General features: G+C 38.2%; 1 protein-coding gene across 3 annotated transcripts in view; it reads left to right on the top strand.

Moving 5' to 3' along the window:
- Positions 1 to 17,866, top strand: part of LOC126298945 (uncharacterized) — an 828,858-nt gene extending 810,992 nt beyond the window's left edge. For all 3 annotated transcript variants that reach the window (XM_049990548.1, XM_049990546.1, XM_049990547.1), the window contains one exon: positions 10,727 to 17,866. In XM_049990548.1, the coding sequence (XP_049846505.1) occupies positions 10,727 to 10,967 (241 nt within the window). In that variant the 3' untranslated portion in view covers positions 10,968 to 17,866. The remainder of the gene's footprint in view (positions 1 to 10,726) is intronic.
- Positions 17,867 to 18,927: the final 1,061 nt, after the last annotated feature.

Genomic DNA, 18,927 nt, shown 5'->3' with positions numbered 1-18,927 from the left:
TATGCGAAAGTTGACAATCGACTCAAAACAATGGAAAGTGTGAGGTCATCCACATGAGTACTAAAAGGAGTCCGCTAAACTTTGGTTACACGATGAAGCTGTCAAATCTAAAGGCCGTAAATTCAAGTGGATATCTAGGTAATACAATTACGAACGACTTAAATTGGAAAGAACACACAGAAAATGTTGTGGGGCAGGTGAACCAAAGACTGCGATTTATGTCATAACACTTGGAAGATGCGACAGATCTACTTGTCCGTCCTCTTTTTGTAGTACTGCTTCGTGGTGAGGGGTCCTTACCAGATAAGGATTAACGGAGTACATCGAGAAAGTTCAAAGCAGAGCAGCACGTTTTGCATTATCGAGAAATAGGTGAGTGTGTGTCACTGGCATGATACAGGATTAGGGGTGGACAAAATTAAAATAAAGGCGTTTTTCGTTGCGGCGGAGTCTTCTCGCGAAATTTCAATCATCAAATGTCTGCTCTGAATTCGAAAATACTTTGTTGACGCTGACACACACGGGGAGAAACGATTATTAATGAAATGAGGGAACTTAGACCTCGCACGGAGAGATATAGGTGTTAATTTTTTCCGCTCGCTTTAATAGAGAACCCTCTGCCAGGCATTTAAGTGTGATTTGCTGCGTACGGATGTAGAGGTAGATATAGAGAAACCCCTCTGCCAAGCACTTAAGGGTGAACTGTCATATAAATGCAATACTGACTGCTGTGGAGTGGGCGGTGCATGATTATTCCGAGAGCGATGACGAATCAGGCAATGCATCTTGCAGCAAAGCTAATCTTAGGAGTGGAAGAAGATTTTAAAATGCCATAGAAGGGAAAATGTGTACGAATGTAGATTCATCGACGAGATTTGCGTCGAGCTGCGACTGTGGTTTATTTTGTTTCTGTACGGGTCACCTTTAACATACATACGCAGTTACAAACTTGGTTATCGCTTCATTAATTTGTCGATCCATGTTACCATTGCACAGTAAACAGATTACTGAAAAGAGAGCGGAACGAAGATGGAGGATTAGTAATTCGCTGTACTGAACAGGTGATAGTGCCACCTTCGCTGCGTCATGCCAGTGAAGTTGCAGAGGGGAAGCTATTCGACTATCTAGTATCCAACTCACTGGATCGGACTCACTGAAGCGTTTTCTTAACTTCTGTCTAAATTATTTTGTCCACACACTTTTAGTAACTGAAAACTGTACTCTTGACTAAATTACTGGCTTAGTGTGACCCAGTAGTAGGGGGTTCGAAATAGCCTCTGTCGTCTCGGGTATTGATGCCTGTAGTCCTGACTGGTAATCAATGGCATTCTGCGCAATTCCACGCAAATAATGTTACAGTTCCAAAACCGGACACACAGGGTTGATAATATTCAAATCTGGTAACTTACAATTTCAAGGAAGACGTGCTATTTCGTCGTCATGTTCTTCAAACAACTTTATTTTCAGCCACGTTTGTCGGAGCAAGAAAAACTACCTTCTACGATCGTCGAGCGACTTGGCACAGTGAATGGGATTGTACTCGTTTTCGAAAAGGCATGGTGTCGCTTCTCTCCCGGCCATCCAGATTTAGATTTTCCGTTGTTTCTCTAATCTCCTTAAAGCAAATTCTGGAATGATTCCTGTGAAAAGAACATCCTTACTCAATCCTACTTCCATATCAAATGACCTTTGCGTTCCCGTTACCTTAGACCTCAATCTTCGTTTTCTCAGTCTGTGAACAGTGACTGCGCTTTTAATGACCTCAATCGCCTGAGATGACTTTATCGTCACTAGCAGTTACCTTTTCTTCTAGTGTGACCATAAGACCACTGAAATCCAAGATATATGACTGTTCAAAGCATGACAGATACTTCACCTTGCTTCACAGTAGGGACAAATGTTTCTGGACTCCATCCTTCCCTTAGTGTTCACCACGAGTAACCGTATCCTGCGGTAGGGAACAATACAGAGGTAGAGTAGTTGACTCACTTTAAATGTTTCAATTAGTAGTCTAGATTTTACCTTCAATGGTTTACATCAGATATGGTAACAACTGCACTTCCACCAATGTTTTGCTTTGTAAATCCCGTCGCAATATTTTCATTGACAGTTCCCGAATCACATATAAAGTCCAACGTAATTTTCATAGCAATGATCATCTTACTAGAGCTAACAGTGCTCTTCTGTGACCTCCCCCTATCAGGATGCTCAGTTTCTATTTGCGTATTGTGTTCAGAAGACGAAATATTCTCATTATCTTCCTACGCTCTCTTGACTCTAGGTGCAGTAACTGTTGATACTCGTAGCAGATTTGTGACTTATCGAAGTTGCAAGAACTAAACGGGTACGGTACCAAAAGTTTTTATGGTTTGACACGATCACAGATCAATAACAGCGCTATAGCGATCGTAGCTCAAAACTCATCTGAATGTTAAAGTATGGGAGAGAAAACACCAAAAACAACGTTACATTATACGGGTTTCTGCAGGAGGTTTTTACACAAGTTCATCTTACAGGATTTTGTAATAGTAAATTGAAGCGAAATTTCACGCGCTTGTTTCACTATTTTTATATTAGTTACAGGAATACTAGCGATTGTACTCCACCAATCACGTTTACCGTTCCCGAATGAAGTCCGTATTTGGCCGTTTTTCTTTGGACCAGAAGAGAGTACTTTATAAAAATAGTTTTGTTCCGTGTCTGTCCGGTAAGAAAACTGGAACGCTTGAGTTATAGGAGAACGCAGAAAAGAAAGATGTAGCCAACACGTCATTTATTTTCCATGAGATCATGAGGAACCTGCAAATCCGGCGTGTCAACTTTTTCTATTTATTGAGAGTGTATAAACAATAGATGTTAGAGCACTGCATCGCCCGGGTTCATAGTTAGTTGTTAAAAGCGGCTCACGTAAACCAACACTCTTCATCTCTTAGGCTCGTGTTCTTGGAACTGAATGAGTCTTCCACGCCCGTTTTAGCGTGTACGGCTTTTGGAACGAGCCGTTGCTAGTGTCTGCACATGCGAAAGGAGTGTGTCCGGTTTCGAGTCACAGTTTTAATCTGCCAACTGTACGGTCAATCTTTTTATTGTACCATATAGATGTTTACGGCTGCCTCTACCGCGTCCTGGTAACTTTTGATTAAAAAAAAAAGTTTATTCGGATTAGGTTATGTAATATCAGGTACGTTATCTAGCATCTTACAGATTTCATGCTCACGTAAAGGCTTTTTACCTTCCAGTATCTGACACACTGTTACAGTTCACGTAGTGAGTCGAGAAAATTAATTCATAATTCTTTTTATTCAAGTGGTCACTATTTTTTTATAGGTTTGTGCAGTGGATGGCTATATGGAAGCTTCACGTTTGCCTCATGGTAAGACAGTATAGGCAGGCAGCAAAAGAAAAAGATGGAAGTGATTACTGTGGTTTTGTTCACCATGTGTACAAACTAAATCACGAAACGTGAAGTTCCATCTGTTAGGGAAGGTGTATGCTTAAAATCGAGAAGCAGATGGTTGTATTTTGCTATGTAAGTTTCGAATCTGATTTCAGTATGCCGTGGTTAGCCACAACGCCAGCGCTAAAACTGACGCTTGTTCCATATGAGTATTGATGTTAGCCATCTACAAAATACAAAACTGCCACCGTCAACTAGTTAGTGGAGTTTCTTCGACCTGAAGTTACCGTCCATTAGCAATGACCTTCATATAACCATTATGAGTAGGTACAATAGCAGATATAGCTGTCACTTATAAGGCGTCGTAAAAGATTTTGATACAAGTTTTGGGAGCATTTTTTAAAATTTCCGTTTGAGATCGTGAGAATTTGACTTTAATTCTTGTTAGACCGAGTGAGCAATGACAGTTATTGTGTCGTCGAACTGTTCTTTCACAATCTCGCCCCCAACTATCCCACTGATGCCTTATCGTGAAGTATGTATAATAATAATAATAATAATAATAATAATAATAATTGGTTTCATGAATATATTACACATTCATTCCAGATGTCCACTAGACTGTCGTGGAGGGTATTTTGTAACATTATATTGTTCCCCTTTTTTTATACTGATCACGAAAGAAATTAATTTTGGGATTGCAGAGGATAGGATGACTATCAATATCCTTAATTGACATAATCTTCCTAATGGCCTTGATGCGACATTTTATTTTGTAGAAATATTTCATTTGGATTCTCTGAGCATTTGCGTAACTTTCTCGTACTAATGACGACAGTCCTCTCGCATGAACAGTGATAAGGCGCTTAAGACATCGCGGCAACTCCACGCGCCGTTATTAATGTTCATAAACGACACATGCAGAGAGTCGGGCTGAAGTATGATACTATCGTCTTTTGAATAATTACCATAAACAGATAATAAGTGTTTGTGTTCACAAGGCGACAAGCGTTTCAAACCATTGTGAACGAGACTCCCAACTATGACGACATCGATGTCTTAGAGATTTTACAATAACAAGTTGTAATAGAAACAAGGGATTACGCCCGCTGAAGACAAACCCAGAAAGTAGGGGAAAAGAGAACACCAATTAAGCAACTTACCGTCCTCTGCTTTTCTGTTGTGGCCCATAGTCTTAAACTGGATGGTAACGTCTTGAAGAAATGACAAGTACTGTGTTCAAAAATGGTTCAAATGGCACTGAGCACTATGGGACTCAACATCTGTGGTCATAAGTCCCCTAGAACTTAGAACTACTTAAACCTAACTAACCTAAGGACATCACACACATTCATGCCCGAGGCAGGATTCGAACCTGCTACCGCAGCAGTCGCGCGGTTCCTGACTGAGCGCCTAGAACCACTAGACCACCGCGGCCGGCAGTACTGTGTTATTTCTACTTTTATTGGGAGGGTTAACATTGCGACAAGTGTTGAAAACTTATAAATAAGTTCATGGATTTGGTGTGGATTTGTGATTTTGTCTTTACACAATATTTCGACAACTTAGCTAGTGCCTTCATCAGGTGTAGAGTGCCAGTTTCGTTGCTCTCTCTTTGGACTACAACCAAACTGTGAACGGGGCATGCTGCGCGCTGCCGTTGCGATGATCTCCCGGCGCAGTTGAACAATAAAACTACAGAAATTCAAATCCAACAGAACGATAGAACGAAAACTGAGAAAAGTTAAAAGTAAAGATAATGGCGTGAGGCAATAGCCTTCCCCAAAGAGGAGGGAGCGTTAGAATATTTTGCGTAAGAAAGCTAAGTGCCGGATCCCTTCAGCTAAAGCATCCGACCCTGTCAAGTTTCTTTATTGACTCCTTTATTACACTGTCCCAGTTATTCGTCCCCTGCACGGCGATGCTGGTATTTACGTACCTCCTGCCATTTTCATGGAAACAGCAGATCGTTTAGTTGGCTGCTTCAGTCGGGTTAACGCTTCTGTTATTTACGTCTTTCCTCAACAGTTGCTGTAGTCTTTCCAACTTAGGGTAGGATGCGTTTGCACAGTATGTAGTACGCACCTATTTTCGGAGCCCTAGATCATCTTCTACGCAGCATAGTAAACTTTACAGATTACAATTTCGTTGGAGCGGTCATACACGTAGGAATCCACGTCTTCTAAGTCTTCTCCCAATGTCCTATGAAACTGTGCCAGCACATGGAAGGTACGGAATTATGTCTAAATCATTGGTGTCGGTTTCCTGTGCAAACAGATTCGTTTTGGGTTTAGGGCACGCACAATCTGTTGTTCAGAGTCCCGTTCTTTTCTAAAACTACGCTCAGTTGTTTCAGTTCTCCAGCGAGGCTTCATTCTTCGCAGAGCGCGTGTGTTCTAAGCACGGAACATCCATGTGTTGGTTGACGACGGCTCATGGCGTGCAGATACTGATCGATATGAGTGGGCTTCGTGTAGCCACTGTGTTCCACGGATCCATCCGTTCTCCTCTTAACCAAAACGTGTAGAAAAAGTAACTGTTTTTCTCATTTCCGCCATGATTTTGTTTTAAATAACCCGGCGTTTTACATCTTGCATAGTTGCTCAATTGAGCTATTCTTGTGTGTAACGTACCCATATGGCGTGTGAAACTACGAAGTGCAATCCAAAGCCAAGAATCGTGTGTGTGTGTGTGTGTGTGTGTGTGTGTGTGTGTGTGTGTGAGAGAGAGAGAGAGAGAGAGAGAGAGAGAGAGAGAGAAATCGGTATGCTTATGTTCTAGAGCGTCGCAAAAAGACAATAGTGTGGCAGTCATCGTTGCCTTTCGTACTTCAGGTTAAATTCTGTGCCGAGCGAAATGGCGTAGTGGTTAAGACTCTGGCCACAAATTGGATTGACCTTTCATTAAGGCCATAATGACTGAAGTATCGTGGTTTTCTACGTACGACCTGTCGAACGGTGATGAGTTCCACAACACGACTTAAGGCGATTGCCTCTCCAGACATTTAAGATGCGTTTTACACCTGTGAAACATTCGATGCACATTACGTGCACATCAGCACGTGGTCATTGCTCGAAGAGGCGCCAAATGGCACAAAATACTGATGTAGTGGCACATGCTTCCGCTTTATGGGCACAGGCCAACGTGCGTCGGCTGAGTCACCCCATCCCAGACAGACAAGTACAACAGTCATGCACCTGTACGCTGTTCATTCATTTGGTGCCACTTTTTACTACGTCTCACTGTTAAGCTGCACTTTTTCCACATATGCAAATATTCCTTTCTGTTAGCACTTTGGCCGAGACGTCTAAAGAGGAACACGTGGAATTTAATGAGTATTACCATACATTTTCTCACCCCCTTTTTTTCTGGTTGATTCCGCGAATTATAAAGGCAAAGTGAAACGGAATTCGTGCTTCTAATTGAAATAGCTACTTCCACTGTTAATGCCGATGAAATTTGACATTCTTACATGTGAACGGAAATGTTACCCTTTTAGCGCTTCCTTTCAGTGTACGTGTACAATGCTGCATGTTCAGAAACACACATTAAGCCCCTTATTGACTGTAAATGTGAAGTATGAAATAAGTGTTTCGCTTTCCAAAGAAAGAAACGTTATGTAGTCGTGAATCTAGTAGCTTAAGATGGTTTTCCAAAGATTTTACCAGAACCGGGGAAGAACTGGAATAATATTAGGCTTTGCTGTAATAGATACTTTGAATGGAACTTCAGACTGGGGTAACTACCCTCAGTAGCAGGAATTCGAAGTGTCAGACGTAAAATTGCCGCTACCGGTATAGCGTCTGTGTATTTTTCTTTTGTTAGTGGCCCAACAGAATGAAGCATTACTTCGAAATCACAAGTTCGGTAATTAAACACAATACTCCTCGCCATCTTTATCGTTCCCACCACGCTTACACATGCGACACGCAAAAGGTATTAATTATCCCAGTACTTCTGGCATCTTTGAACTATGGTTCAAATGGCTCTGAGCACTATGAGACTTAACATCTGAGGTCATCAGTCCCCTAGAACTTAGAACTACTTAAACCTAACTAACCTAAGGACATCACACACATCCATGCCCGAGGCAGGATTCGAACCTGCTACCATAGCGGTCTCGCGGTTCCAGATTGAAGCGCTTAGAACCGCTCGGCCACACCCATCTTTGAACTATTTCGCCTTCACCACAAAATACAGAACGATCTGAAATTCCCGTTACAAACTTCTAGGACTTTAAAAAGGGAAGAGTACATTACATTTTGAGTAGTAACCCATGTCCGTAAACGTCATCCAACGATGGTACAGAGCGTTGAAGATATGCGTGCCGGCGCCTGCAAATGTATGTATATACAGGGTGATTCCGTGATGATGATACAAATTTTCTAGGGTGATGGGGACGCATAACCACTTCAATTTGGGGTAGGGGCCCCCAGGTTCAGAAACGAAGGAGTCAAAAGTTATAAGTGAAAACCGTTGTGATACCTCTGACAATGGAATACTTGTACCGGTACTGTTTCTACTAAGATTGTGGGCTGTGCAACTTTCAGTATGGACCAAAGCCAGAACCAATGTCTAGTAAACTTGAGCTCTAAAACGCATACCTTGAGAGCTGTGATCATGTGTTCAGTAGAGATGTATTTCACAGTAACGAAGATGAAGTGTTCATAGCTCATCCGGTACCCATTTTAGAGCCCATGTTTATTAGACATTGTTTCTTGTTATGGTCCATACTACCACTTCTGAAAGCTGTCTACCCTGCGATCTTAGCAACAAATCGTATTCAACTGTCAGAGGTATCAGAACGAATTACGCTTATAACCTTGCGACTGATTCGTTTCCGGATCAGGGTCCCTTAACTCAAGTAGATATATTTGTCCTTCTCCATCATCCTAGAAAGTTTGTAACATCGTCGCAGAATCATCCTGTATATACATTCATATACAGGCGTCGGCGCCCATAACCTCGACGCATCTTTGGATGACATTTCTGGACACGGGTTCCTATTCAAAATATTATGTCCTAGAAGTGTGTAGTGGGGATTTCCGAACACCCTGTATATCGTCTGCGGCGACAGTTGCTGCAAAGCGGATGTCTCGAACGATGGAACAAAGTGCGTGCTCCTATTTAGATGTGAATGGAATCACGGGTGTGCACGTGTCGAGCATGAGGCGTGTATTCCTACACACGTGCTTCTGGTTTGAAGTATGCTCGTCGGCTGGCTTTTCTAAGAATGGTTCCTTATTTTATGGAAGCCAGTTGCACGAATAATTGGTAGAGGATTCAGTTTCTAGTATCTCGTGGTTTGAGCAGATCTTGACGTATAGAGCCAAGTGTCGGTGACAAAACTTGCAGAGCGGCTGGCTGTGGCTGGGGAAACTATTACAGACGGCAGCGGTGGACTGGTCCGGAAGTTTAATATTCCCCCGAAGCTGAAGGCGTCGGAATGCAATAGCGCGGCGGGGGCGTACCGGTGGCTAAATCAGGCGATTCCTATGCGTCGGGGCGCGTGTCATTACCGCCACTTAGAAAGTGGAGAACGTGAAAAAGCTGCGCCGCGTTAGCAGGCGCGCTCTGCGACGCCGCGGGTCCCCCCTAATTTGCCCAAATTTGTTTCGTCTCTTAACACTCGCAACGCTGCATATTGCATTTTTGCACGCATTTAACGTCCGAGAATTCCTATTTGCGAAATGCGTTTTTTCATAACTTCTAGAATAGAAAGGAGTGCCCGGTAGAACTTTAACGTTGACAGAGCGACGATTTTAGAATACTGTCACACTTCTTCTTTCTGAGTGGTACTATTCATACCTATTAAGCCAGTGTGAGTTCTCAGTGGTTCATAGTGCGTAAAGTGTGACAGAACATATTGTTAATTATGTGCATAACTGTGAGAGCAAGTTTCCTTAACAAACAGCTGTTGATGGCTAGAGGTGGTTGACATTGGCACAGTTTGTGTAGTGTTTAGCAATAATGCAAAAATTCATTAAGCGAAATTTAAAACTTCCAGCACGGTCTGTTATAGTTGAGGAAAAATTATATGATAATGATTAAAATGACCCTCTGCAAAATTGCGCATTTCTTGTTAAACTGTTGTAAATTCTGACAACCTCGCCTGCAGTAGAACTGTGTGAACTGCTCAGGAACTGCTGCTGTTGGAAAACTGTGATAGAGAAGCCATAGGTGATAATACAAAATTCTTCAATTCTTTTTCTGAGCAAGGAATAAGGTTTTAAAATCTTTTTTAAAGTCTTGAAAATTTGTAACAGCTACCATGCACCTAATAACAGGCACAAAATTATCATAATTTTCCAGCAGGTTTGGAAAGAAATGCTGGTGCACAAACTTTGTTAGAATTAATCTATTTTCAATTGATTTAGTATGTGTCATCTGATTGCTACTGGGAAGACATTTGACTCTATCAGATAAAATGTGTTCTCATATAAAAATCAGCTAAATGAAGACCATTCCCTTGCACACTTCAGTTTTTTTGACTGATTAACTTCGTTTTGTGTTTTTTCATGCTTTTGATGCCTGTCTCTCTTCATCTATCGTATCTCCAATATTCTTTGTTGATTGCTTTGTCATCCTTTCTTTATTGACCCTACTCCGTCTAACATCACTGTTAATCTACAGTCATATTTCGATTGCACATTCAGTTCCTGACAGTTATTAATCACTTTACTTTTATGTGATTTCTGACATTTTCATTATCACCTGGCCACAGTCAAGACTGTGACTTCAAGATACTTGATACATGAAAAAGCTGAATATTCATTTGCTACCATTATCAGTGTTTTATGATTACTTATCCTGGATTCTTTAAAAACCTTTTCCAAATCATTAATTACAACGGTATTTGGTACATTTATAAGGAGTCACATGGCATAGTCTTTGAGTATCTTATAACATGCCATTTGGTATGCTTACTGAATAAACATCATACTCTAATGAAAAAGTTATAAGTGGTTTGTTCAGTAAACTTCTACTGGTAATTACAAAAATTGTATTTCCAACCCTGAGAGAGGTAATAGTTTGTCGGAAAAGGAGTGGCCATGGTGTTATACACAAACTGTGATACATAAAAAATGTAATTGTGAGTTAATTGTAAAGAATTCTTCCTCATGTTTTATTGAATCAAAAGTTTTCTGGTTAGCACATTGACAGCACAATTAACCCTCAACTTTTCCTGACTGTCAGAGTGTTCTTTCCTGATACAATGTGCATGCCAAGTTACATTGCACATGTATGCGTCAAGAAATTAACAATTGCTGTCATGAAGTCACAATTACATCGTGCACATGATTTAAGGTGTTGATATGAATGTTGCAGGCGGAAGAAACATCGTGGAGGAGCATGCAAAGGTGATGGAGGTGATCCTGAGGCTGCACCAAGTGGAGTGCGACCATGGTTATGGCGTGTGTTACGTGCTTCTTTGCCCTTCCATGTCACCATCGTGCTACTCTTCTGTGTTGCATACCTCCTGGAGCCACGCTGCTGTGACAGTATGAACACCATGCAGATGTCCTTCACACCACAGCTACGTTACGTTCGTGGTCCTCCACCAATCTAAACTGCCACCAGTGAAAGTGAACTGTTGCATGTAGGCCAGTTCAGCTCACTTAATTGACACACACAGTGTGCCTGCTGACTACCTATCTGTGTGGTGTGACAGTGAGGTTTTTCTTATTGACTTTGTTTTATTGCCTGCTTTCTTGCAGAGACACAGTTTTTATTTTGTCAGTTTTTTGTTCTTAGTGAAAAGAAAATGACTATTAGAGGTTGTGTGTGTTGTACTGTGGCCTTTTTAAATTCCTTAAACTTGTGAAACTGTGAAAGCACTTTAAGAAGAACGTCTGGATCTAGAGTCATGACATGAGTTGCTGATTACTGAGCAATGATTAGGATGTGATGTTCATTTATAAAAAGAATTACACATGTAATTCTCCAGACTTGCTTCTTGGTGTAATGTCCATTGACCATCAGTTAAGGATACTGGTGATCTTCTAACTGAATCTATGTTTAAACCATGTGATGGGACGTATCAAGGACATTGCTTCATAAAAGCTGCAGAAATTCTGATGTTCATCATATTAATGAGTAACTGAAAACTGAAGAAAAGCTTCCACATTCAGAAACTCAGTGTGTGATAACTGAACTATTGTAGTCAGTGCACCTTAAATGTTTTAAGGAGTTCCTGCCGCATACGTCTAGCGCATCTAGTCTGCTGAAATATTATTTCAATTATATGCAGCTGTTTCAGTGTATGCCAACCCCTACCCCCCACTCTCTCACACTCTCATGTTTGTCTGTGAGAGAGAATGAGAGATTGGGAGTGGAGGACAAGTTGTTTGAAGTCTACAGTTCCACTCAGTACCTGAAGTTTTCACTTTTATTGCACCTTCATGAGCACCACTGCAAATGTAGCAATGAGTAGATCCAGGGAGCAAATGAAGCACTATTGACAGTGAGTACTTAAGTGCCTACTGTAATGAGTCAGTATGTTCCTTTGACTGTGAATTCTTGCATTCACCATTACTGTTCAAGTAATCAAAAGAGTGGAAATGTAATGATACATAGTTAATGTGCTGAATATAATAAAAATAGTTTTTTATTATGATGATAGAATAAATATTATTTTTAATAGTTAATTATTTTGAAAAGATAATTTATGTGGTTTTTATAAAATTTTAAATTTAAGATCTCAAGAGCATGAGACTATCTTTGGATTTGGGTTAGCAGAAAATTGGTCATGTAAAGCAACTACTGGAGTCAGTAAGAGTTACATGTCTTATGTTGTGACACACAATCAGTCATATGAATAGATTAGCTGCTGAAGCACAGGAATTGTGTTCTTTTTTTTCCAGAGAATTTCCATCTTTTTATGCCTAGCAAAGGATATAATACATATTATAGTATTTATTTATCCTTGGCTGTTATAACGGAGTGCTTGTGACTTGAGTTCTTTTTATTCTTTGTTGTTCAAATGAAATTCTTCTAAAATGGTGCTGCATACAATCAGATTTATGTTAATCTGTCTATGGTATATGTGATATCCTTAAAGTAAACTCATTTTGTGTGTGTGTGTGTGTGTGTGTGTGTGTGTGTGTGTGTGTGTGTGTGTGTGTGTGTGTGTGTGTGAAGTGCATGCTTCTTGGTCCTCTTATTTTGGCTTTTGCTACAACACTGTCAAATTGCTTTCTGTAAACTAACTAATAATGTACCTTCCAAAACCTCATATCATTTATGGATTACATGAAATGCTTCATATGTATTCATGGTCATCATTCCTTTTGGGCACTTCTACGCTCATGGAAATGCATGTCAACACAGCCAAGTTTTAAATTTGTGCTGTCTTCAGGTCTCCATGCTTGTAACTGTTAACTTTCAGATATATTTTCAGTAATTCCATACTTCCTCCATTGCTGAATTGGCTGTTTGAAGAGAGGTTGATTAGTATTTGTGTTTGGTAGTCAAATGTTTGCTGTCCTACTTTTAAACCCAAATTTTTGTTTAGCCTTATCATTTATTGATGGTGCAAGTAATTTACTTCAATGCCATTTATAACAGTTTAGATTTTTACCTCATACAGTTGTAAGTTGAACAATAATTTTAAATGACGATGATGAGATGATGATGATGTAAACCAAAATTTCTAGCATTCATAAAATACTTATCAAGTAATATGGACTTACCTGATTACTCTTAGTTGCAGAATATCTGCACATTCCTTGTCTCGCTAAATTTTCCATTGCTGCTCTTCTTGTTGATAGCATTATTCACTTACTCATCCATGCATGACACATTTGGGGCAGATTATGAAGTATATACCCATTTTCAATGAAAATGTTGTAAGTTAAGAAACAGTTTGAAATTTTTATGTGCTGTAGAATAAAGGAGGGGTCACCTCATATATTGACAGTGCACAGTCACTTATCTGATTTCACTCATTCAAAATGTCAGTTCCTATTAAACTGTGTCTTACGTCTTATTTAATACACAGCTGGTGCGTTCCTAATGGCAACAATCAGTTGCCTTCTAAGATATCATATGATGTAGACAATAGCTGGATAAACCTCACATTCTCAAAGTACTACCCACTCTTAAATTTGCTTCAAATATCAAGAAAGATAAAATCAGTTCCCTTTCTTCATGTGACACTCTTTTGAGCATCACGTTTCTGAGTTTCCATATAGATATCTTTTACTCGTTCGAAGAACTGAGTGAGTGAGTGTTGTAAGCTATCATAAAATATGTAAGCAATCAATTTTTCAAGTTCCTAAAATTTAATGGCTAATATTCAGTCACTGGCTAACTCTGTCGCACTGAATAATAATTTTATATAAATAACTCCTCCATCACTTTTCCCTGTTACAGCAGAAGTTACACAGTACACCCCCAAGAATATTATATAGTTCTCCTAGATGCAAGTGTTGTCTGGTGCAGCACTGTGTGTATTCTGTATGTACAAATCTCTTCGTAACATGGCATAAGTATTGAGTGCGATACTTGGCTGTTAATATTGGGAAGCCAGGACATGCTAGATATTGGTCATCATGTGCAAATAGGTTTGTATCATATTTTACAGTCATTTTGTATGCAGTTGGGAGGACAACATTTCACATAACCGTCTGACCATACAGATTTAGGCCTTCCACAGTTTCCGTAGCTCACTCCACTCGTTGTTCATGCCTTCCTTATCCTTTTGTAATATGAGCTTGTGCTCCATCTCTGATGACTGCACTGTTGGCAATATGTTAAACTCTTAATCATCCTTCCTTCCTTCCATCTACAGCCATTTTGTGACTGCCACTAATATTAGCAACTCTTCAACTGTGGCACATGGATAGGCCCATCACTGGTCTGGAGACCTGAAGACATATTAAGCATTGATTATGTACATTCATGTCCTATAATTCAGTTTTATATTGTTAACAAATGTAAAAACAGAAAACCAAGTGTCAGCAGATCTTTAAAGAAGAGATTTTGAGAGACAATTTTGTGCATTTAATCCTAAATTAGTTTTCTTCAAAAATTTGCAAATGTTCATGCTCTAGTAGCATTTGTTGCTTTTTAAGTATTTTGTCTTATATGTGTAGTTAGCAAAATTATTTTTCAGTTTAGTTATTGCATGCAATATAGTTTCAATTAACATAATATAGGCCTTGTAATATGCCTTCTCTCAATCAGAAAACGTGCCGCCAAAGAATGATGCACCTGTCGAATAGTTATTATTGAACAGAGTGAAAGAGCATTTTTTTTTTCCTCCAATGGACATAATGTGATGTTAAGCTCCACTTTCATGGGAGTGGTTATAAATGGCTGAGATTCATTGGGGAATAGTTCTGGCAATAGATTGAGAACATACTTAATTTCTGAAAGCTGCATAACAGAGCTAATAATTCAAATTTAACAACAGAGGCTATGCAGTGAAACCTGCACAGATCTCTGATAATGTTTATGGTGCTAGGTCTGGCAGATGAATAAAAGTCAGTAAAGGTTAAAGTGTGAGATTTTATTTTAAACAGTTCTCTCCATGTGTAAGAGTACGGTTCACATTCCATTGCTAAATAAATGTTTTTTCATAACTTGATATTTTTTCCTCTTAGCATTTCAGATAAAACTGATCTTGCATTCAGTGGTATTGCAATTTCAGTATGCATCATTCTGTTTCGCCACCACTCCCATATTTTAGGGGAAAAGAAAAATAGATAATTTCATTCTTTTTACAACCAGTGTATTAGTTCGCAATGTGTAAATATCACATTCCTGTAGTCTTCAGCTAGTATTTTTTTCAGTTTTGGAGACCAGGCACATATGAAAACTCCGATTCTGTTTCATGTTAAAAACATGAGTGGGAGGGCATTCAAATTTTTATACCTTTCCTACTGTTGTCATTGTGTTGTTCCATAAGCAACCCTCCCCTCCCCCCTCCCTCCTCCAGCTACTAATCAGTTTTCATTCTAAATTTGTGAGAAGTAAAAACTTTCTTCTCAAGTTTGAAAGAGTTCTATCCAAACAGAATTATAGAACACATACATTCAACACTTCACCATATAGTTAGAAGGGGGGGGGGGGAGGGTGTAGGAGTTACTGAACGACAAAATATTAAGCTAAACCAGACATACCTCACTGTGTAAAAACTAATTTCTACCATTGGGCTTTACATTACTTGATTTATTTTATAGCCATAATGCATGAAACAAGGCTTAGATTGTTAGAAATGCAATGCAAAATTGTAGCCTTCGATGAGAAAGTAGAGAATATAATGTAGAATGTTTCCTCTGAATTACGATTACGCACACCAGGTAATGTAATCTTTCATTGAGAAAAAGGGTTGGGGAATACGTTTTACTGTAGTAAACATGGTTAAAATCAGCTCACAGAAACAGTTATTATTAAATTGTGTGGTCTTCAGAACTTCTGAATACTGTTACAAAATTTGTTTGAAGGCAAAGTATGGCTGGTATTTGCACATTATAACTGAACCTATAAAAGAATATTTTCATAAAAGAATCACAAAAAGTTGAAGATACACTAAAAAATAATTTATTTCTTGAGCACATTTTCCCTGAGAAAATTTGCTCAAGACAAATGTTATATTTTCTGATACTCTGTTTTAGTGTGAATGTCATTTATCCAAAGAGGTGCATTTTAATACATTGGAGGCAGGTAATTGATAGTGTAATTACATTTAATTTGAACATGTAAATTTAAGAGGAAAGCATGTTAAGAATAAGTGTTTGTCTATCCTAACAACAGTGAACATGTCAGGTAATTTAAAAGGTAAAGACAGCTCTTTCTTTTTCCTTTTGTGGCACTATCAGCAGCAAATATTAAAGAATAACTAACCTTATTTTGAAATTTACTACTAATCTTTTTATGCATAGATGCGATTATAATTTACTGCCAGTTTAATTTGTGTTACTTTCAAAAAAAAGTATGTGAAAGAATGGAACTGGTAATTAAAACAGACATACATTGTATAGTACTGTTTTAAGTATTACTTTTGAAAAAAGGTGGCCCACACTCACATTCAGTTTTATGTTCAAGTCACAGATCTCTTCCATGGATTGAGAAATCAAAAATAAAAATATTGTGCTCACAATGAACTGTGTGTGTAAATGTGTAAGTGTGTGTGACTGACATGTCCACTTACTGTTAGTAATGTTCGTAAATGTTTTTGTATAAATATGCATGCATTATGAACTTTGACTTGCCTAATGTATAACAATTTGCACTTTCTAGAATGGGAATGTCTTCAAGAACCCATCATACTATTTTCTTGTTTATGCAGTTGAATTTGTACCTGTCATAGTGAAAAATTTAAAAGCACAAGACATTTTGCTGGTTCAGAAAAAGACTGTCTCTTTTATTTTAGAAAATAAGTGCAGGTGTGTCAGTTGTCTGGGTTAAAGCTAGTAAATGACTGAGATAGTATAGTCTGTGGGTAATTTCACAGTATAATTTTTAAAGATTACCCATATTTTCTGTATATGTTTCTACCACAAAACTTCATCCTTGCCAGTGACATTCCAAATTTTACATGAATGGAATGAAATACTATTGTATCACTGACTAGAGGTGAGGTTTTTAAAAGTGGATTTACCACAAATTATTGCAAAAGTATTGATTGGGTAGTACGTACAAACGATTTTCAACATGGGTTTGTGTACCACATAGCCAATAGAGTGAAATTAACTTCGTTGCTAAAAGACTGAGACATACTTTATAAGATTTTCAGTTTGGGGAACATTTTTATATGGTGGTTGTTAATTTTAAGAAATTATCAGTTTCCATCAATGGGGAGTTTTATACGTTTTAAGTATGTAAGCCTCTTCAGTCAAGTAATGTTTCAACACACAGTACTTTGTAAAGCAACTGCATTTGAACAGTGTTTATTGTTACTATCTGTTCATTCTGAGTTGTGTGTTGAATTTGAGACCAATCCATATTCATAAAATGGAGTGTCGGGTAATCAATTGTTGCTAAAGAGAGGTAACTGCCTATTGTACGTTGGAGTCTTAAAATAATACAGTGGTACAAAATAATTAATATTGTATCACTGTTCTAGTATGATGTAATTTTTATATACATTCATTAATTTATGACTCCATGTGCATAATTATTGTTTGGTGTGAAATGAGATGTTAAGTACAAATCAGTTTTTATTTTTGTAGTGTAGTTAATGCTTTGTAAATTATTAAGCATATTTAGGAATTTTTACTGTCTCATTGATTCAGATGTATTCAGAATAGAGTTTCTCTAGTCTTCATATTCCAGTTATTCCATTTTTAACAAAGCAAAATAAGAACCCAGACAGCTGATGGCATGTGTGGAAAAAAAAGGGAAACAAAATTTTTTAAAAAAAATTCTGTGGTTAACAATGTTTCATTTTTATGTCAAAAATTGTTCAATGTTCCCATGTATTGATGGAAAATGAGTTTGAAATATAAGTAACATTGAAATGAATGTTGTATTTAGTGTTATGTTTTATAAGGAAGTTGTAACCTTCCACTTGTACCGGGTGCAACCACTAATTTTCTTGTTGCTCTGGAAATGAAATAAGATTTTTCAAGCCAAGTGAAAATTTTTCAAGCCAAGTGAAAATTTTTTCTTGGGCCTTGCACATGATGTTAGAAAGATTTCTCTCTCAGTATCTACATGATTTCTGCTCTGTAAATCCACTACAGAATGTTTGTTGCTTCATAAAAGAACATAACCGCGGTCTCCCAAGATCATCTTGATATAATTTTATCAGTGACATGGGCATTTTTACTTTTTTCAGATGATACCAAAGTGATATTTTTAATTTGACATGGCTTGTTTTCACTGCCTGTTCACTTAACATCTTGTCTCTTTGGTACTTAACAGAATGTGAGACAGTTTCATTTTCTGTCACAAAATACCATACTCCAAGTAAATAAGTTGTTATGATTCTAGAGACTAATGATAGAAATATGTGAAATACAGTGAAACAGTGCAAATGTATGTTGGCAGCCTGAGGCATCAAGAAATTTAGTACTCTGATAAGAATCCACCTCTTCCTAAGCAAATTAAATGTTATGTCATGCAGTGCACATTTTAGAACAAATGTTTTATCATAAACATTTACTGTGGGTATATGAAATTTGATTGTGGGTTTATATTTGCAACGCCATATCAGTTATGATGAAACTCTTCTAAGCACCGTAAACCTGAATGAAGGCAAGTCAATGTGAGCCACAAAATGTACGAATGTTATGAATGAGATGAGTGATAATAAATTTCAAAAAATGGACAGAGGATGCGAGATATTTAGTGGGTATACTTCTCGTGTGTGTGCATAATAATGCTTCACGTATACATATTTGTTTGTGCGTATAATAATGCTTCACGTATACGTATTTGTTTGTGCGCATAATAATGCTTCACGTATACGTATTTGTTTGTCTACATAACTTAAGTCTAGACAAAACAGTGACATAGTACATCCATATGAAGCAACAGTTATTTCCAACATGTTGTAAAAATAATATGATAGCTGCATCATT

Source organism: Schistocerca gregaria, chromosome X (assembly GCF_023897955.1).
Source record: "Schistocerca gregaria isolate iqSchGreg1 chromosome X, iqSchGreg1.2, whole genome shotgun sequence".
Classification (NCBI taxonomy): Eukaryota; Metazoa; Arthropoda; class Insecta; order Orthoptera; family Acrididae; genus Schistocerca; species Schistocerca gregaria.
This window is presented reverse-complemented; position numbering and strand designations above follow the sequence as displayed.